This window comes from Passer domesticus, chromosome 5, assembly GCF_036417665.1.
Source record: "Passer domesticus isolate bPasDom1 chromosome 5, bPasDom1.hap1, whole genome shotgun sequence".
Taxonomy (NCBI): Eukaryota; Metazoa; Chordata; class Aves; order Passeriformes; family Passeridae; genus Passer; species Passer domesticus.
Window position 1 is genome coordinate 77,978,813 of NC_087478.1, and position 21,584 is coordinate 78,000,396.

The 21,584-nt window shown below is 40.9% G+C and overlaps 1 protein-coding gene across 9 annotated transcripts in view; it reads left to right on the forward strand.

Annotated features, from left to right (window-relative positions):
- CACNA1C (calcium voltage-gated channel subunit alpha1 C) overlaps positions 1-21,584 on the forward strand; it is a 453,063-nt gene that overhangs the window by 280,039 nt on the left and 151,440 nt on the right. For 8 of the 9 annotated variants that reach the window (XM_064421276.1, XM_064421282.1, XM_064421281.1 and 5 more), the window contains exons 6-7: positions 6,636-6,797; positions 8,427-8,623. In XM_064421276.1, coding sequence (XP_064277346.1) covers positions 6,636-6,797; positions 8,427-8,623 — 359 coding nt within the window. Of the gene's footprint in view, positions 1-6,635; positions 6,798-8,426; positions 8,624-21,584 lie in introns of those variants that run through there. The other variant, XM_064421278.1, reaches the window with a different exon arrangement.

Below are 21,584 nucleotides of genomic sequence, written 5' to 3' on the forward strand. Positions count from 1 at the left end.
AGCCCAAGCCATGTGCATTTATCAAGCATCCTCCTCAAGCTGGGGCTGTGTGGCCACGTGCTCAGGAGAAGCTGCATTGTCTGCCTAAGCCAGGGCACTCTGGCAGGCAGAGGATGCTCATCTGAACTGCTTCCCAGGAGAAAAGGATCCAGAAAGAAGAGCTGGGATTTTTTTTTGTGGCTTTTGGTTTTGTTCTGCTGATCCTTTCTCGCCTCAAAGGATGAGGCAAGGGTGGTATTGCAAGACCTGGCAAACATAAGACAATTGTGTTCACATCCACATGTCCATTTGCATGAATCCCCTTGTGTGTGACTATTTCGGTTTGAGAAGTCAATGAAGACATGGTTTGAAAATCCAGGAATGGGAACATCGTGAACAGATGCCAAAACTTTTTTTTCTATTTTTTTACAGCACGTGGTTTTGAATTGAATGCTAGTATATGTTTAAACGGCATTGCCTACTCCAAAGTAATCACCCTGCAGCTTGAAAATTTTCTTTCCTATTTCTTTTCACATCAACTAGTTTTCTGTTCTGTGTTGTGTCTTTTCTTACTATTCCAAGACCTTTCCTATTATTCTTGAAATAGAAACGACATCTACAGTCTCAAAAATGCTGGGCTACACCCACAGAATTTACTTTATCTACCAATCTGCCACTAGCATTTTGAGAATCCAGCAAGACAGAAAAAGACTACCTCCCCAAACTGCTATTGTACAGCTGTCCTTAAATGAACTGTGTGATATGATTTCCCTTTGCAACACTGGTGAAGAAAGTCCTCAATGTTTTTTCTCACAAATCATTGTAGATGTACTTATCTAAGATATCTTGCCATGGCTATGGAGCTTTTTGTGCTAAAACTATCTCTTGTTTTCCAGGCTTCCTTTGAAATTGCTATAAAACCTTTCATATTTATGAATATTTAATATTTTTCAATTTTCTTAGCCCATGTCTACATTTATTAAGTGATAAACATCCACTTTGGGGAATATTACTGGTTATATTGCTTGTGCTTTGGAAATAGAGCTGTAGTGGCAGTCTCTCAGTGCATTGTCAGAAATAAATGTGATTTGTGGGTAGATCTTGCTCGTGGCTGGGGATGGTGCATCAGCTCTAGCACTTCAGAGTGGTTCCCAGAAGTGATCTGACTCAGGCCCTGTGCTGAGTCACAAATCCTCCCCTGCTTCCTTCTTGCTTGCACAAAGTAGTAGTTTTCTTCTGGACTGTATTAGCAGGAAAAGAATTGCTTCCCACACCCCTGGCACTGCCTTAAGTACGAAAATGTATTTTTTAGTGTGTGTATATAGGAAAGCAGAGGAAGGATGGTCCTCTCCTTTCCCTTTTATTCCTGCTCACTTCTAGGAGGTCATTTATGAGAGACTCTGCCTGCTCACAGCTCTTTTTGATTTCATCTTCCCAATCCCATCCCAGTGCCTCTGGTCCCCTGCCCAGTGCCCCCAGTCCCTCCCTAGTGTGCCCCAGTGACCCCAGAGTTTGAGGGGAAAGTGATTTGAGGGGAAAATTCACTTTGTCTGTGTTTAAGTTGCAGATAATCCTCCTTCACCTGTGATTTTAAGGGTATCAGTTAAAAGGAAACCAACCTTTCTCATGATTTAAAGGTATTACTTGAAGAGAATTTGTTGTTTCCTAGTTTAAATAGAAGGGAATAACCTTTCTGATGTCATTTTATGGATTTGAGTTGAGGGAAAATCTCCCATTTTCATCATCTTAAGGCTTAAATTGCAAGGGAATCCCCGTATTCCCTTCATTTTAAGGGTTTAAATTCAGGTTGAATTTTTCCAATATTTTAATTATTTAAATAGAGGGGGAAAGGGAAGAAAAAGAGAGAGAAAAAATGTCAGGAAATGTGTAGTGAAAAATGGCAGGAAATGTGAGGTGAAAAATGGCAGGAAATGTGAGGTGAAAAAGGAGAGAAAAAAGGGCAGGAAACATGAAGAGTACAAAAGGACAGGAAACCTAAGGGAAAAAGGGCAGGAAATGCGAGGTAATCAACACTCATGCACCAATTAATTGGGAATTTATGAACACCACTGTGCAATAAAGAAGAGATCTTATCTTTTTGAGAAAAAACCTGTCAGAATCAGTCTCAGAAAGATGATTTTTCAGGTCTGAAAATTCACATTCTTGAAAAAAAAAGGCAAGTTAGGTGTTTCTAAGAATTGTCTTATTTTTTATAGGCATGTCTTTCTTGAGAGGAATTCTTTATTAGCAAACCTACCATTAATTTCCTTGGATATGTTTCACAATGCAACAATGCCAAGTATGTTTTAGCAGCTGGGTCTTTTTCTTGTGCCATCTTGCTAAACATTGGTTGAAATCCAAAAAAGCTTGTAAGTACACAAGGGGATGTGTAGGTAATCCCATTGCTTTAGGTGCAGTCACTCACTTGCTCAAAGATAAAGCACATTCTTCAATAACTGCCTGAATCAATGAGACAGCAACCAGCCCCTCTCGTCATCTTCATGAGAGAAAACCACAGCATCATGTAATAGCTCTAAAACACCTGCAGCAGCCCTGAAAGTGCATTTCCCACAGCTCTGAGAAAGATTAATGTTATTGGTATAAGCTTTTTTCCTGCCTTCTTCCATGGTCCCTCTTCTTCCCAGTTGTATTCTAAACTTTTGGGTTAATGCAGAGGCTAAAAAGGGCTTGACCTGGTATAAAAAGCAATGTTTTTCCCATGTAATAAATATTTAAAATGTTTTATCAGTGAAAATAAATCCTAAATTCTGTGAGCCCAGGGAACAGCATTAACATGTTTTGCTTGCTGAAACATTTATGGAATCAGTGTCAGCCAACAGAACAGAGCCAAGAGGATTTTTTTAAAGGTAAACTGAAGTGCTTTTAAAATAAATACTAAGAGCTGTTTAAGATCTTCAATTATTAACAGATGAAAAGTGTGGGCTGAAAAAGTGCAAACAATCCCTTTCGTTGCACTTTCCCTAATCCCTGTGCAGCTCTCTGTGTCCAGCCTGCAGTGAGCTCCTCAAGGCAGATGCTGCACCTTAACAGATGTCTGCAGAGAGTCTGGCACACAAAGAAGTCAATTTAGAATGCCAAATATTTGAAAAGCCTTTATTTTTATATTTACTTCTCAGGACTTAAGTTCAAGACCCCGTGTTTATGGTTGGCCAGTGCTGACATTGCCAGCCTCTGCAAACAGCACTGTAAAAACTTGGCTCTGCTGTACAAAGCAGTTATTGGCATCACCTCCTTTAAATCCAGAGGCCAGCTCTGCAGTGTGATCAGGTCACCAGGCACTCTGATTTAATTATGATTATCAGCTGCACAGCTCATTGCTAGAACTGCAAGCCTTACCTCCACAAGTGAGAAAAAAATGCCAAAGGTACGCAATGGCGTGAACACCCATGTGGAGTGATGCCTGTGTATTGCACCATGCAAGGATTAAGAGCACACATGAGCTGGGGCAGAGAAATCATTCTTTTATAAGCTGAACTCTCTTTTCTTCTTCTGCATAGAGAAAGAGCTCGTTAAAGTGTGTAGAATTCTCACCACCGTGCGTAGAATTCTCACCACTGGTCAGAAAACTCTTTGTGGCTGCTTGTCAGGAGGTGGTTCTTGATTTACTCTGAGCAGGAATGAGTCTGTACCCTGGAGTTTCAGAACACAGATTTGATGTGTTTTGAAGCATGTGAGGTTTTTATTTAAAAACTGGCGCTGTTCCACTTACCCATGGCTCCTCCCCTGTCCTTTAATCCCTCCTCATCCCCTCTCCCTGTTCTCCCCTTTGCCAGTACAAGGTTTTCTCAGTGTCCGTGGATGGTTCCTTGTGCCATTCCTTGCAGCAGCTCTTGGTGTTGCAAGCGGCTGCCTGACAGAATAAAGCAATTTGCAGGCAGCATCTGTTTCAGCAAGGAGCTCAACAGCAGCATGGGGAGCCTGGTGATGTGCATGGATCTCTTGCCCCTCTGCAGACAGCATCCATTACATCTCCTGAGGGCATTTGTAAAGTTGCCACATAGTGGTTTTTAGCTTTTAGAAACTCTCTGAATACTTTGATGGTAACATATTCAAGTTTGCCAATTACTGGAATCGTCTAGATTTAAAAACAGGCTGTGCCCTAAAGGGATATTGCACAGCACACACATCAACTCATGCTAAAAGCATTCAGTACCTCATGTCCTCTTCAAAGTTGGCTTATTTTCCTCAAGAAGCTTTTCTGTAAGCTGGCTGAAGGTGCTGTACATCTTCTGGTGGTACATGTTCTCCTCGACCATCTAAACATCATCTCAAGTTCACGGTGCAAACCTTTGTTTTCACAAACACTGCTTTGTTAGCACAAAGGGCATTGCTTTGTGCAGATATTATCTTCTCTGGACATCTGTAGCAGGCTGAAGCACTTTCATGGTGTGGGTGTTAATGAAGCTGTTTTGAAAATGAGAGAGCCTTTTGTGTTCATCTTTTTGTCTGTCCTCAGTACCCTCTCAAGAGTACTGGGTATGACATAAATTGATGTTAAAATTAATTAATAATAATAATTAAGGGTAAATTGCATAAAACCTGGTGTTAGAACTCTTAACCTCATAAGCTTTGCTACATTTTGGATTAATAAGACTCCTAAAGTAACTGAAAAGGGAGGCCTTTATTTGTTTTTGTGAAGATTTATTTGAAGCAGCAAATATTTCAGTCTGCAAAGTTTGTGGGGTTTTTTTCAGGTTTGCAGCCATCTGTAGTCTTTTAACTTTCTTGTACTGTTGTACCTTGTTTGGGAATTTTCTGGGGAATGTAACATTCCTGACCAATGCAAAGAATTGGAGCAATGCTGGTCTTGACTGCACTTCATTTTCTGTGCATGTTTAGAATCAGTGGACTGAAAGACAAGGGCATTTAGAGGAAAAGATTGACTAATGTAAACACAGCAAATGTTTTTTCCCCAGAGATATTGCTGATTGAGAAAAGCACCCATAGGCACTGAGCAAGCAGAGTGGCCAACTTTTGTGCAGGATGTTTTGATTCTGTCAGTATTGTAGTTCATGTAGGAGTGTCTGTGAGAGCCAGAATGTTTCCTGCTGAATGGCACTACTTTGGATAGATAGCTGAACCACCTGTAGACACCTGAGAAAGTGTTCTGACATCTGAGAGGTGTTAGAATCCAGCCAGTATTTACTAGCAGGCAGTGAGAGGTGCTGCTGGCCAGGGCAGCTGATGCCACTTTTGGTTGCTTCTGCTGTGTTCCATCACAGCTGTGGAGCAAAGGCAGTCTCAGCCTTAGCTGTAAGCTGACAAGTGGATTGCCTACAAGGGAAAGCGCTTGTCAAAGAGATGTGTCATCCTCATTAGAAAGTATTTAAATTAGTTTGGGAGGAAAAAAAAAGTCTAAGATCTTAGATGATAGATTTTAAAAGTTATTAGTTATCACAAGCTCTCTTGGCAGATGTATAACAGACATTTACAACTCATGAATCACATTTTTCAAAAATCACAGCTAATACCAACTTCTCTGAGGAGATGACAGCATTTGCAGGAGACATTAATGACTTTTGGCTCTCAGTCTTTGCAAAATCATAAGCTTGTAATTGTTCTGATCTGGCTATTTGTAGACTATAGATTTCTAGAGGCCTCTCAATACTTCCATCATTAATAACTTGCCAGTGACAGTGATTGCCATCATTCTTACTCAAAACAATAACTTTAAGATCTTTGTAAATGCAAATCCTTACTAAAGGCTTATGAGGCTGGCTTTATTATTCTGGTTTTACAAAATGAGGGGAAGGAGACAGAGGGAGGCACATGAATCTGCAGCTTGAGTCAAGTGCATCTGAGGGTACAGCTGCTTACTGATTTAGAAAACTTGTCTACAAGTCACCTTCCCTGGGCCATTCTGGGAATGTCTGGCTTGCTCATGATTAGGACTTTCAGCAGTCTTGTATCTTAACAATCATGTAATAATATTTTGCTCATGTACATTTCTGGGCAACCTCTGTTAAAAGGTGATCCATAAATTTTGGGACAAAACCAGCACTGCTGGTTCTGATTTTCCCTCTGTTGAGACCGAAGTTAGATGAGGTGGATGTGGAGCACAGGAAGATCCTAAGAGGGCTGGGAGCTCTCACTCAGTGTGAGTTTGGTGATTCTTGGGCATCTCAGGTTCTGCCTGGGACTGGCTTTACTTCTGGAAGCCCCCAGCATCAGGGTAGGGACATGACTTTAGTTTGCCACCTCTCCCCATGCTCTGGAGTGCAGCTCTGTGCACCCCAGCATTTGCCCTCTCATGTGTATCATGGTTCTTGTGCCTGGTTTTTCCTTGTTTTTCCCCTACTTTTACTCTCCTCAACACCTTGTGTGCAACACCTTGTTCTTGCTTTTCAAGAACAAGCAAGCCAGCTGACATATTCCCTCCTCAGGATGGGGGTATTTTGGTGCCAGGTAAGGTAGTACCTGTTTCACTTTGCCCTGTGATCTGGAAGCATTGGTAAATTCTTGAAATGTTGGGGATCTTCTGGAGGGAGGTAATCTGTAAATGTACATCTTTGCATCATCAAGATAATGAGTTCAGGTGAGGGGGGAAAATGAAACTGAAGCACTACTGTGCAATTTATAGCCTCTCTGAATTTTGTTCTCTTGCTAATAAATGCTTCCTTCTGTTCTCTCTGCAGGTCTCCAGGTGGTTTTAAATTCAATTATCAAGGCCATGGTCCCTTTGTTGCATATTGCCCTGCTGGTGCTGTTTGTCATTATTATCTATGCCATCATTGGACTGGAGTTATTCATGGGGAAGATGCATAAGACCTGCTACCATGTGCAAGGGGGACTGATAGGTAAGGGGAACACACACAAGCCTACAAGATTTTCAGAGGGAGGCTTTTCCCACGTGTAACAGAACATTTCTTCTGGCACTGGAGATGGGTGGCTCTTGCTCACTGCTTATGTCCTTCTTACGGGTTTCACAATTTCACCACTGCAGACTGAGCTACACAGGAGATGGTGTCACAGAAATGAACACCTCATGTATTTTATTATTAACATCATACACAAATGCATATTTGTTTTAAACCAGTATCATTGTAAAGGAATACATAATTCAGGGAAATACCCTATTTTTTAGTCACAGGCTGCAACTTTGCTTAGAAGTACAACCAGAAATAAAATAAAATTATATTATTGGGAAGAAAAATTTTTACATAAATTCCATCAGGAAATTTATTTATTTCAAATTATTTACAGAAAGAAGTATTCACATTTCAAAACTATTCAATTGCACTGTCACTCATCTAACCGTCTGTTAATTTTAGTTTGATTTGTTGATCTTGAGCAGCAGCTATTTCTCATGTGGTAGAGAGTATTAATGCCTAGCACCCAGTTCAGCTCATTAGAAAACAGTCTAAAACAGAACATTTTTTCAAAAGTTCTGCATTTTCTGCTGTTATAGTGTTGGCAGATTTCATTTTCTGGACATGATGCTGGAACTATAATGAGCTGTCACTGTGGTTTGCATCTTTAAAGTGGGTGTATTTTTCTCCATTCTGTCTGGAAGTATTTACATTACAGCATCTAATTCTGATATTACTGTTTCTGGCATTCTTTCGTGATCAGAATGTGATCACAATTTTTGACAATTACATTGTTTACCATATAACAAGATGAGAAGCAAACATAATTACCCACTCCCCTACACGTACATACATACCTGCTTCTGTTAAAAATGTAGCACTAAGATCTGAAACCTGTATATTTTTTAAAATCACATTGCAGAAGTTTTTGTGCTTATAAAAATTTTTTATTGAGCATTCTTTATATAGCAAAGCATTTAGTTTGCTTTGTTGTATAGGTTGTCAGGTCTTTGAAAACACCTGTACAGAATGAGGGGTGGATAACCAAGCACAGCCTTAGAGTTTCTGAGTGCCACTGGGCTACTGATAAAACACCACACATCATCTAAATGCCAAAAGAGCAGAGCCCCAGACACTCCCTGCTGTAATTCAGCAGTGGCCCAGTGCCACCTCAGCCTGTCTCCCGAGCACTGAAGCCTGTCTGCTGCAGGGGCTCAGCCTCCTGCAGCAGTGCCAGTCAGTGCTGTGCCTCCCAGATTAACCCAGATGCCAGGTGACTGCAGTGGGAGAACACTGCCATGACACCAGCCTAATGAAACATGATAGGCTTGATCTGATGCTCCCTGTCGTGTTGAAAGGCATGAGTTCTTCCTCGCAGGAGGGTGTGCTTTGGGAAAAAAAAGTTCATCTCTGTTTTGACTATAAAATTTGACAGCTTGGCTATTATTTTTTGCAAAAAGAAAGTGAATCTCGACAGTGAGCAGTTGCCTGTGTATTCCTGAGAAATCTGTCAAACTCACTGCGAACTACATTTGTTAGAATCTGATATCCTTCACTTGCTTATCAGTGTGCCAGATGGTTTCCTTCAGCTGTTTTCTCCCCCTTCTCTCCTTTAAGATACACCTGCAGAGGATGATCCGTCTCCGTGTGCCCCCCAGTCTGCCCACGGGCGGCAGTGTCAGAACGGCACCGAGTGCAAGGCGGGCTGGGAGGGACCTAAGCATGGCATTACCAACTTTGACAATTTTGCTTTTGCCATGCTCACGGTGTTTCAGTGCATCACCATGGAGGGCTGGACAGATGTGCTGTACTGGGTACGTATCCGAAAATGACGGGCTGAGAGTCCTGCTCGTGCTCACAGCTCTGTTGAAACTTGGGGGCTTTAGCTTTCTCGCTTGTTTTCTAGAGTGAAGGCATGGTCGCTAGCATGGAGCTTGAATTAACTCAACTTACTGCTCAGTAAAGTGGAGGGGTTATCTGGTGCAATGAAACCAAATGTAAATGTTGACTTTCCATTGAATTTTGAATTATGGCAGATGGCTTATTGATTTGAAGGTTTGCAATGTACCTTGGTTGAGCAGAAAGTCATTGAAAGACCCTCTCTGCGGGAGTGAAACATCTTGTGCATCTCCAGATTGCTGATGTAGAAGAACTTGTGACAGACAACCATGTATGTGGTTTATCCATGGTATTTGTTTAACAAAGGCACTACACTGATCACCTCATAGGTTTTAAAAGAAAGCCCTCACAAAATCCTCAGCACTCCTGATTATTGCTTTTGTCATAAAATAATTTATTCTAATGCTATTAGCTCTGATACTGGTATCAATCGTGCTCATATGTTTAGTCAAAATATGATATTACCTGTCATATAAATGGAGACTCATCTTGTCCTGTAGCCTAATTCTGGGCATTTCAGCAGCTTTAGTTTGTACCTTTTAATTCCTACTGTATTGTAAAATTCACTGCAATACAATTATACTGCAGGAGTTAATATCAGGTTTAGCTTTCACCAGTAAATCACAGATAAATGTGTTTCTGGATACAGCTCTAGCCATCAGCTTTTACAGCAGTGTGTCATGACCTAAGGCTTTCATTCATACACAGCACAGTCCTGTCTGTGTAAGACTGACCCAGACTCACACCAACTTGTAAGTCTGGCATGTCATGAGACACCTGGATCTCCAGATGGTAGGATGTGTTAAAATGCATGATGCAGTTTGACTTGAGAAGGCTCAAAGCACACAAAAGGATAATCTGGACTGAGGCAGCTTGCACTGTTGGTCAACAAGCTTCTCTCTTAGACATGAACCCAAAGCTGCCTCCTACCCACAAGTGATTTAGAGTTTGCAAGATTTTCCTTTGAAGATTTAGCTTATCTGCAAAGGATGGTCTCTGTGTGGAACAGCTAGAAGTTGTCTCCCTATCTTCTTAATGCTTCAGATAAAGGGCAGAGATCAAACCACAAGGGGAGTCTGGGTCTCAGAAAAAAAAAAAATTGCCATTACTAGAAAAGAAGGTATAAATTAATAAAATAATGAAGAGCAGAAGTTAAAGTCAGAAGAGAAACTAGGCAAAATTACTCCACAGTTCAACTATGGCTACATATAACATATCTGTCTTTTTACCACATTTAGCTCAGGTTTCTCCATGCTGTGTGTGATGGAGAGGATTTATTTGGAGGGGAAATGGGAGAGAGTAAATGATATTAGGAGAAGAAGAAATGAAAATAATTTGGAACCCTGTATACTATTCAGAATTGTGAAACCTCTCCACAAGTTATCATCAGTTTCTCCAAAGACATGTGCTATGAAAGACCCTTCCAATTCCCACCCTTAGGGCCCATGTGTCATTTTCATGACTTGATATGAATCATGTTTAACTCATTATCAGTTATCTAATAACAAGAGCCAAAAGCATACACTCACTTCCAAAAGATTTTCTACCATGACTGCAGCAGACAGTCTGATTTTATGGTGTCCCTGCAACAAACTGGGTTTTAGTTGTTGGCTTTTGTTTGGTATTCAGTCAGATTTTTTTTTCACTGATTTCCTGAACTGTTCTTTTTTTTTCTTTGGAGACAGAATGCTGAACTTAAACCCTAAATTAATACAGATGGATGGTCATTATTTTTAGGGGCACGCATATAGTGAGCCTTTCAGATGATGGCATTGTTAGAATGCTTGCTTTGGGAAGAGCAGAAATATTTGTTATCATCATCTCCCAGTTATTCCTACACAAGACTACAAAAGATAAGAGTTAGTACTGCAGGAAAAAATGTCAGTAATTGAGGAGGAGGGAATTTATTTAACAAAGAAAAAAAGTATCACCTATGTTTAAAGACCATGAAATACAAATTTTGGGTAAATATCTGAACACCTGAGCTGGCAGACATTCTTGGTTAAGCTGCTGGAAACAATCCTAAGAATACTATTGCCCCATTTGACTTTTGCCCCTTTGTGCTATATTGACAAAGCAGACAGAACTCAGCTCTGATCAGTGTTTGCCTTTTGGAAAGGGAGGTGCCTGAGGTGTTTCCTTCTGCAGAGGGGTCTGTGCCATGCTGGGGGCAGGTGTTGCTTGGGCACACCTGGGAGAAAAACTATTGCTTTAATATTTATATATAGAAACAATCTCTAAACACTCACACTGTCATTTCATGTCATTTCCAACCATGTTTATTGTGATTTATTCAGTCAGATTTGGAGTCCATGAGAAGGGCATTCCAGCTTAATTTATCCAGATCAAAAGAGAGAGTACTCAGTAAAGGATAGGAAAGATGCAGCATTTCAGTTGCTGGAGGAAGAATTTTAGTGAGGTAGGATAGAAATATCTACCTTAAACTTAGTGTGAGCCACTGTTTCCTTACTGCAGTCTGACTCATACAGAGCTTTATTCCCTGGTCTTTGCCTTTTTGGCTGAGGAAGAGTGGACTTGTCATAGACAACCCATTGGGAGCTGCATCTCCACAGGGTGCAGAGATAGGAGGCTATTCTCTTCTCAGCTCTGAAAAATCTCCTGAAACCACAGTGAGGTCACAAAAATTAAGTTTTGCTTTATAAGGGAGTAAATCTGTACAGTTATTTAAATTAGAAATACAGAGTTTGTTGTCCATTTTACATTGAAAGTACAGATAAAAAAACAGTGTAAGAAAAATTTGGCTGCAAATAGGACAGTTTTGCAGACAAAAATTTTAGGTGATGATTTTCAGAGGTCATTCATTATAGTTAACAAAGTAGGCTAATGAGCTAATATTTAAAAGTGCTGAGAATTCAAAGCTCAAGCAGACTGTCAAGTTCTTAGCTCCTCTGCAACTCAGGGTAGATAACAAGGTTTGAATCTGGGGTCCTGCTGGGGTCAATGGCAAAATTCTCATTAATTTCAAAAGGTCAGGATCTCACTTTGTATTTTGCAAAATCTTGATCATGCTTTTGAGATTTCTCACATGCAGTCATAGTACAATGTGAGGACTTACAGATGCCTAATCAGGGCCTTGGTATCTGTTGAGATTAGTCTTCCAAGGACATATTGCAGATGCAGAGAGTTTTCTTTGCTCCCTTCTTAAACCTGAAAATGTGTGCCTGACCTAAAACTCAGCAGAACAACAGATAAAGCTCTGGGCTGAATTACTTGGCTGAAAGTGTTGAGACAATGGAGCAATTCCCTTGCTTTGAGCTTTCCTATAAGGGCTTCTCAATTATATCTTCTTATTTTCTAAAAACAACACAACTTTTGACAGATTCCTAGATCTCTGCATTCCTCCCAGTGGGAATGGAGGGAGCTTAGCACATTTCAGCATGTTGCCCTGAAAAATATAGTAGTCATTTCATGAAACCAATGTCTGTCCTGTGCCAGAGTTTGCAAGGTTAAAGCTGCATGTTTGAAAGTTAGAAAGCTGTGTGACCTTCCACGAGCTCTAGACTCCTAATTCACTTAATAGCTCTTCAAATTCTAACTTCAGTTTTCTGCTTCCTTCTTCATGCTTCCCAGTGCAGCCTTTCCACCTGTGCAGGGAAGCCTGTCTCCTCTCTAATGGAGTACTATTTCCCAGCCTGTGATCCACATCCTCACAAAAAGATAATCAGAGACAGGAGAGAAATAAACTTTTGTTCCCTAGAAGGACTTGACATCACTAAGATCAATACACTTTCCAATCTCCTCTCTCTCTTAGCAGATAAGCCTTGTGAATAGATTGGTTTCTTTTGAAATGGGAAAGAAAAATGTTAGGGAAAACAGGTTGGCATTGCTATCATGGAAGGTAGGATAATTACTTTAAAAGAGCCAAATTTTTAATGTGAAATAACTATATTGGACAGGATGAAAATCTGTGCAAAACAGCCTCATTGACTCTTCACTGAAGAATTGATCTTTGTTGAAGGGAGTGTTAAGTGTTTGTAGAAGCACATCTCCTGTACTGCCTCAGTCTTACAAGGTTATTTTGTCGCATGCCAGGCGCCTTTGTCTCATGGCAGTCAGTCCACAGAGCCACTGAGCAGACAGGCACCTCTTGAGATATGTCCCATTATAACTTTTCCTATGCATTATAGAAGGATTTGAAGTTGTTACTCTCAAAACTCTCCTTAATGTATGATCAGCCAGCATTAGCAGCTCACTCGGTGCAAGCACCAAGGCCCATCTGAAGACCTATCCATCTTGGAAACTTCCAGCAGCAGATGAAAATCCAGATGTTGCAAATTGAATCATTTGGTATTTTGTAATCAGTCTCTGCTGCAGTCCATTATTTTGTATTGTCTTGTTGACTAAGGAGGAAAATTAATCTCTGAGCAGTTTATAACACAGTGTTTAAATATTTGTAGGCATTGTTTGTCTTCCCTTAATCTTTTTCTAATCTGAGGAGATTCAGTTCTTTCAACCTTCCCTAATGGATCTTCTTTTTAATTATTTGTAATCAGTTTGTTACTCTCCTTCAGGGGAAGCTTTGTTTCTGAGTTAAATACAATTCGGCCAGTGCCCTGTCTCTAGAAAGGTTTTCATCTTTGTGTGAAATGTGCTTTCTGCAGCTGGAGATCTGTGACACTGCATGCAAATCTATCCACTGCAGCCTCAGTTTTACATGCCTGGTCTCTCCACTGCCCTGCATCTAAGCAATTGTACATATAAATGAAAACAAAGCCCAGAGACACTGCAAAACACAACCATATGTTGTTGTATTGGGCTGTTCATATTGCTGGGTAGTGGAGAACCTGGTCCTGAGTTGTTCTGCTTGCCCCTTACAGCTTGAATTCTAGGATTGAGTAATTCTGCTTGATCTGCTTGAAGAGTATTAATAATGAGCAACCCTGAGCCTGCCATCAGTTTTGGAGTCTTGGCTCTGACCCATGTCATTTGGACAACACTTGAGAATACTTGGTGGAGTCTCTGAAAATAACATGCAGTGCCTCCAGGAACAATTTACCTCAAGGCTCCAAGTGTAAACTTAAGAGTGTGTATTATTATAGATGGACTAAGGCCAGGCCTGGATGACATCCAGGCCACTAACCTGTCCCTGGAAGAGAAGTCCAAACTGGCACATAATAAGTTGACTCCCTCAGATTTTAAAAAAAATCCTTGTTAGTCTTCCCCAGCCCCTAGGCAAAAAAAAAAAAAAAAAAAAAAGAGTTAATAGTCTAAAACAGTGCAGTAGAGCCACCACAGTGCAGTGAGAGACACAGCTCAGTGAGATTGAATCAGTGTAAACCTTGAGGAGCATCACATCCCCAGGGACAGCAGAGAGAAGCACATACAGGTATACATACAGGCTGTCCTGGAATTCCCTCCACCTCCCAGTCTTTGAGATCATCCTTTCAAGAGTCACTAAATCAGCTTGAAACACGGGCTTACAGTCACCCTTACAGTTCCCATCATGAAATCAGAATGGAACAAATTGAACAACAGATGTAATTCACTTTGCTGACAGCATTGACAGATTCTGTGAGCTTTTCTCACCCCCCTCCTCCAGCCTGTTGCAGCCAATGAGGAAGACGTGAGAAATTCAGAGATATTGCCACAAAGTGGAAGACATTAAACGCAGAGCTGCAACCCCCAATTTTCGCCAGCTGTGTTTTTCCTTCTAACCCTTTATTCTTGCAGCACTTAAGCTTGAATTAGTAAGGCTTTCCACAAAAGAGAATGATCTGATTCTAAGAATATATCTGTCTACATGTTTCCATGGTGTTTATTGCCCATCCACCTCCGCCCCTCCAAGAAAATGCTGGGCTTTTATTGTTGTGGGGTTGAGGTTTTTTTAATCATCTTTTTGGCAGGGGTTTGCATGAATGTGAAAAATTTAAAAAGAATAAGCATGCAACTGTGAGCTGCCCATCACTGTGATTGCAGAGGTTATTTCCTCTCCATCTGCTGTAACAGTGGTGGGTAAGGGGAGAGGGGCCATAGTTCAGAGCACTGAAGGGCCACAGCATCAATGCACTGAAAAAGCAGTTTACACATTTAATTTGCATAAATGCTGACCTCAATCTGTTTTCCTTTTCCTTGTTAACAACTGCACATGCAACTGTAATGGTTGCTGTAACACTGACTTGAAAGCGAGTAACAGCAGTGAGTAACTCGTTGGCACCTGCCACGAAAACCTGCTGCTGAACATTTGTTCAATACACTTGTTGTGTGAAATGAAGTCTTTATGAGCCCTTCAGAACTCAACTTTGGACTTCTCAGCCCTCTTCCTCTATATGAAAAGAAACTCTCTATTAAAAATAAGCTTTTTTGGGTTGGTTATGGGAGGTGTTAATAGAGACCCTCTGCCCAGTGCTCCTGTGTAGGAAGGACCTTTTTAATAGCCCTGTCTTTCTCTTGCCCTTTCACTTTTCTTTCTTCTTTTGTTCTTTAGACTGTATCCTAATTGCTGCTGTCTAATCACCACAGAGACTGTTCTTGTCTTTAATCTTTAATCTTTTGTCCCAGAGCTATAAAATTAAGAGCTAAACTACTGGGACATTTCTACACGACTTGGGATTTTGAGTGCCTCTGTTTAAGGGTGCACTTCTTGAGCCCTACCACCAGTTTTACCAAGAAATTTTGATTGATGTCTTCTGAAAAATATGGGATCAGATTTGTTAGCTGTGGACCCATATCTACTAGACAAATTCACAAATAACAGACTGGTTCATTACCCAGATCCTGGGAAAGAAAAAGTCAAGGAAAAAAGTCAGGACACAAGTCATGGGTATAGAACCATTTATTAAATTATTGTTTATTTTGAGTTTAACTTGTTTCAACATCTTGCTTTTAAGACAAAGGGCAACACAATTAAATCTTCACCAGTCTTACTGTGAATATCCTTCCTCTCTGCAAAGAGAATTAGTCATTAATATTGGCTTTATTCATTGGTTTCAGAGGGATTTCTGCCTGGGCAGGATTTGAGGGATCAGTATGATGAGTGGTCATGCCATCACAAGGGTGTCATTTATCTGCACCCATGGCCCACTCTGGAACTGTCTCCTTGTAACTCCAACCCTCTGAATTGCACCCAAATAGGAGACCTAAAAACAGTATTGAGCACATCTCCCAAAATATACAGAGAACAGAAGTGTAAAATGAAAGGTTTAGAAGTCGATCAGAGGTATCAGTCTTCCTGCTGGGAAGGACTTGTGGGTTTTGGTGGATGAGAGGCTGGACATAAGCCAACAATGTGCACACAGCCTTGTCCTGGGCTGCATCCAAGGCACTGTGGGCAGCAGGGGAAGGAGGGAGGGAGGGGATTCTGCTCCTCTACTCAGCCCTGGTGAGACCCCACCTGAGTGCTGCATCCAGCCCTGGGGACCCAGCCCAGGCAGGACATGGAGCTGGTGGGGTGAGTGCAGAGGAGGGCCAAGAGGATGATCAGAGGGCTGGATGAACTCTCCTGTGAGGAAATTCTGTGATTCTGTTAAAGGTTAAGAGAGCTGAGGTTATTCAGTCTGGAATAGAGGGAGAGCTCCAGGGAAACCTCCCAGTACCTAGAGGGGGGCTACAAGGGAGCTGGAGGGGCTCTCTAAGGTCATGTAGTGATGGAACAGGGGGTGATGAATTAAAATGGAAAGTGGACAGATTTAGATCAGAAATAAGGAGGAAAATGTTAACAATGAAAGTGTGGAAGCTCTGGCACAGGTTGCCCAGGGAAGTGATGGATTCCCCACCACTGGAAGCATCAGGGGTCAAGTTGGGCAGGGCTGTGAGCAGCCTGATCTTGTGGAAGTTGTTTCTTCATTGCAGGGGCTTGGACTAGATGGCCTTTAAGGGTCCTTTCAACCCCAAACTGTTCTATGAATATTCGCCAGAGAGCATCGACTCTGTTGACTTTTAAAGCACATCTGGAAGGAATCAGTCAGGATGTTGTGTTGGTCTTACCTACGTGGTGTTGCTTATAAGACTCATAAGAAAAGGAGAAGGGGTAGCCTTGTGTCAGTAATGTAGTTGAAGCTCATTCAGGCTCTTTGATAATAATTTCTTCAGCAAACTTCTAGAGCTTTTACAGTATCCTTAAGTGCCTATCAGACAAAGGTTTATTTTCTGTGTGCTAGGAGTTCTAGATATGGTACGTTTTATTTGAGAATTTTGGATGTGATTTCACAACTGGAAACTGGATTAATTCTTTAAAAATGTAGAATTTTCCTAGGATTCCTAGATTCTGAACTGGATACGGATGAATTTAGGATATACTGATCAAGTGCAAAAAAAAAATTGACAGTCTTGCCTTTACTTTTTAAAGAAGGTAGTGATTATCTACATCTTACAGTGCTGTTTTTCATAATCTTTAAGGACTTAATTGACTATGGAAATCAATGAATAGTGTGTGCTTTTATATTCCTGTGCATGCAGCAATCAGTACTGTTCTAATGTAGCTGTGGAAGAAATTGCTATCAGTCTGCACTGAGATAAATAGAAGCATTTATAAAACAGCAATACAGTTATAGAGGCAGAAAATCCTTTCTAGATAATCAACCATGCAAATGTAAACATAAAATAAACAGAGATAGGAAGGGATAGCCCAGAATTCTAAGATGAAATTAACTTTTTAGATTTGGAAACGCATCACCATTGGGGATATTTTTATGCTTGAATTAAGCACTTTATTCTTTTGGAGTGAATTTCCAAAGACTTTAAAGGGCAAATAGGTTTTTACATAACTGAGTAGCAGTAAGAGATAGAACTGCTGCAGTGGCTGTAATGAAAGAAGTGTGGCTAAATAACCTTTGGGCTCTTGGATGGACTTTTTCAAAGCCCAACATTTTCCTTTTAAAGAGAAAAAAAAAAAAGTTAAGGGACACAATTTATGTGGGAATAAGGCAACTCACATGAAGCTCTGTGACTTTTACCTGGAGCGCTGAATTCAAATCCTGATTAAGTCACACGAGTCCAAACAATTTTTGGAGGTCACTTTGTGGCATTTCTGTAAATTGCAAATTCCCTCAATAAGCACCCCTGTAATCAGTCAGATGAGAGAAAGGAGAACCTTCATGCCTTCCTTGACCCCTCTGCTTTGGCAGAATGCTGCAGGTGGATTGATGGCAGGAACCTCCTCTAAGCACATCCGTGAAGAGCAGAGTGCTAAGCAGGCCAAAGTAATATCACTGCTGAGTACAGAAGAGGTGGGGGAAATTATCTGTCAGTCCTCTGTATCAACAAGCAGAATAGATCAAGAGCAAGGGCTGGGCATAGCAGACTGCAGGATGTGTTTGTGGAAAGTCCTGCTCAGTCTGGGCTTCACATCTTCAAGAGCCCAGCCCGGCTCTGTGTCTGTCCTGTTCTGTCCCCACTGGTCTGTGTGACCCAGACAGCTTCAGAGCAGACAGAGTGACCTGAGCCACCACTGAAAAAAACCAACTAACTTCTGAGAGAACAGTTTCAGGGGAAATTTTTACATTCTCTAAATGCAGCCATTTCAGCATGCTCTGGAATGTGAGTTGCTTTATCACTTTGCAGTAATTGAATTTCAATATTTCACTTTTGGTTAACATGTTCCATGTTAAACTGAATTCAGATACATTCAATTTTTTTTCCTCTTTTACATATTAAGCCTGGAGAAAGTGAGTGAGGTGGCAAAGCAAGAGTTTTATTGGAGCTTAGAATTTTTCTTTGGTGCAAGGATTTCTTGCTGTGTAACTGATGTATTTAGTGGGAGTTCAGAATCCCTGTATTGCCAAACATGCTGCAGAGATATGTAGCACCCTCCAGTTTTCACAGAAAAACAGAGAAGTCCCTCAAGAAAGCATAAAATTACAGGTGGGATGGGAGGATGTATAAATGGTAGCTTCCTGATTATTTTTTCCCCTCCCCTAGTTGACTAGAGGAATTTCCCCTATTATAACAAAATATGATATGCTGAGATTTTGTCAGCAAATTCACTCTTCAGATGGATGATTTGCCATGATGATGCATGTCTCTTTGGAGCACTACTAGTTGCTAATAAAAGATGCCACTTTGTGAAAACAAAGGCCAGTAACACTGCTGGGATTTTTCAAGTGAAGGGAGAGCCAACAGTTTTTTCCTCTGTTTTGAAAAGTGTGAAGTTAAATGGCCTTTGCCATCTGCTGAAGTTGTACAGTTAACTTGGGTGAAGGCTTTTTGAAACCACAGATTTAACTAGGACACTGCTAAACACATTCAGCATTTCCCCTCTAGTGCTGAACAGGATGTTGATTCTAGGTTGGTGTTGGACTTGATCTTCAGAGGTCTTTTCCAGCCTTAATGGTTCTATGATTCCCCACCTCTCCAGCAAGCACAAACTGCTGTGCTGGAGAAATATGAGATCAGGAAGCATTTTTAACAGAGATAACTTGCAGTGGAAAACAGCTCAGCTGAACCATTGTGTGCCACAGACATTTTGACCTGCTGGTATTTGAATGCAAGCTGTAATTCTCTTCCTTACCCTCAGACAGAGACCTTGGTTTTTTTTGTTTTATAATGGCTGGGTCTGGTAAAGAACATCAGACTGTAAAAAACAATGTGCACCCAAGCTGAAAACAGATGAAATATGAATGTGGAACTTTACTAATGAGTGGAATAATGTTGTGGAGTTCACTGCTCATATACTGAGAGCTAAAAAACACAGTGGAAAGACTCAGTGACAACATACAGTCAGTATCAGTCATCTGGGACTAGATAGATGAAAGTTTGTTTTTTACTATGTTTCTCTGACTTTATACAGTCTTTCCCAGCTGATAAAATGTGCATAACCTTGAAAAGGGGCCTGTATTTAATGAGTGATGAAAATGTGCTGCTACAAAAAATAAGTGTGGCAAATTCTACTGGTAACAATGCACTTCCCTCAAACCGTGTGCAACTAAAGCCAACATGGTTTGCTCCATGTAACAGCAAAATGGCATTTCTGTATAAGTTTAGGGAAGCTCATATGAGCTATTTTACATGTTTTGACTTTGCCAGCAAGCAGTGAGCTGGTTCTGAGGCAGAGCTGATCTCGGCTCCCACCTTGCTCTTGAGCAGGTAGCAGCAACCTGGTGGGAGCCTTCTGTGGGACTCCTGCCTTTGCACAGTGTCCCCAGAAAGCTCCAGCCAGTCAAGGTGTATCTCCTGCAGGAGTGTGCTCTCATGGCTCTGGAGATTGAGCCCCAGCACTGTTTCCACTTTTCCTCTGTGCAGGGCTCTGTGGGGAAGCTTGGTCACTTCTGGACACTGCACCCTCTTGTCAGGGAGCTCAGACAGTGTAGCAATGGACTGTAGCTATAGCAAAAGCTTTTAATTAATAAACCACAAGTTATGCTTCATCTGGATCAGGGCAGGCGTACTTGGGTGAGGACATTTATAGCAGATTCTACATCTTTGAAGACCTTCAATCTCTGTTAGGAGAGGAGAAGAAGCAACCTCTGCAGACTTCCCATTCTCAGATCTGTCTGCCAGCTTCCCCTTCTCTCTTCTGGACTCATCTTGCATTGCTGCAGTTTCTTTGAGTGTTTCTCAAAGGTTCTCTGTTGCAAATTAATCTTGATGTTTCTGTTGTCCTCATCAAGGCAGTCCTTTCTCAGTTAATGGCTCCACTTAGCTCCTGCAGAGAATTCTGTACAAATTGCCAGTGTTTCTGCCTCAGAGTGAAATTTTAGTTTGCTCTTTCCATCACAACAGAGCATACAGAACAATTGGGGAACCAAGCTACACATAGGAGTCCTCTTATTTTTCCTACTATTTTTCCAACATACGATGAATCTTGCCTACATTATTCATTGTCATCCTACAGTGGCTCTATAGCAGAATAACCTGTCTGGAGCATTCTCTGCTCTGGTTCATGATCCCTGTGCTCTTGTCTTCACCCAGCTCTGTCTTACCTTTCTCACTAAGACATGGAAAAAAGTTATGGTTATTTATATGAACCTAAAGAATGCACATACAGAATTTGTAAAATTCCATAGTTGAGCCTTAAGAGCTTGGAGAAGACAACAGAGCTTAAAATTTCCTTTTTCCTTCAGTACTTCAAAATAAAAGAAATGTGATTGTCAAAACAGGACCAGCTGATCAAGTGCTGCTTGTTCCTTTGACTGTTATCTGTTCAAACTGAAGCTGGGGTGAACTCTCTGGTGTCTCCTTTGCATCCATCTGATAGTACCAGCTACAAAATGTGACTCTAGGAACAGTTTTAAGGAGTGACTGTGGCTTAGAGTCCCTCAAGATTATTAGGGTGTTGATGCTTAGCAAGAAATTCTACCCAGACTAATAGCAAAGACATCTGGAGGCCTTTGCCTGTGTTTTAAGCATTGCTCCTAAGTCATTAAAAGTAAATCTAGTTTGTTTTAGTTTCTACATTTTTGCTCATTACAAAGTTAGGACTTTCTGTAATTTTTGTACCACCATCTCTCTCTCTTGAGTCAGCTCTGAGACCTTAATTTCCCACTCCTTTTCACCTGTCCTAAAGACTCAGAAAATCTGAGGGACTATTCCAGGTCAATAAGATGATAATACTTTTCATGATGCACTCGAATTTGTGGATGGAAATGCTTAAATGTTTTTCATCATTTTTTAGTCACTATGCACATTAAGCATCATTTTTTCCTGAGGAATTTCTGAAGATTAATTCCTAATCATACATTCCTCCCAGTTCTGTGCCCCAGCCTATTCAAGCAAAGCACTTGTGCATATCAGCTCATTTCCACTGGTAACAATAATATTGACCATTGGCCTCAATGGAATTATTCATTTACGTGCCTTAAGTTATGCACACACATGATTGCTGGATTAAAAACCAACCAAGCAAAGACAATTGATTAGATTTTAAATGATGGAGGATCTGCAAGGTGGAATCTGCATCCAGTTTTTAGGATATAGTGCTGG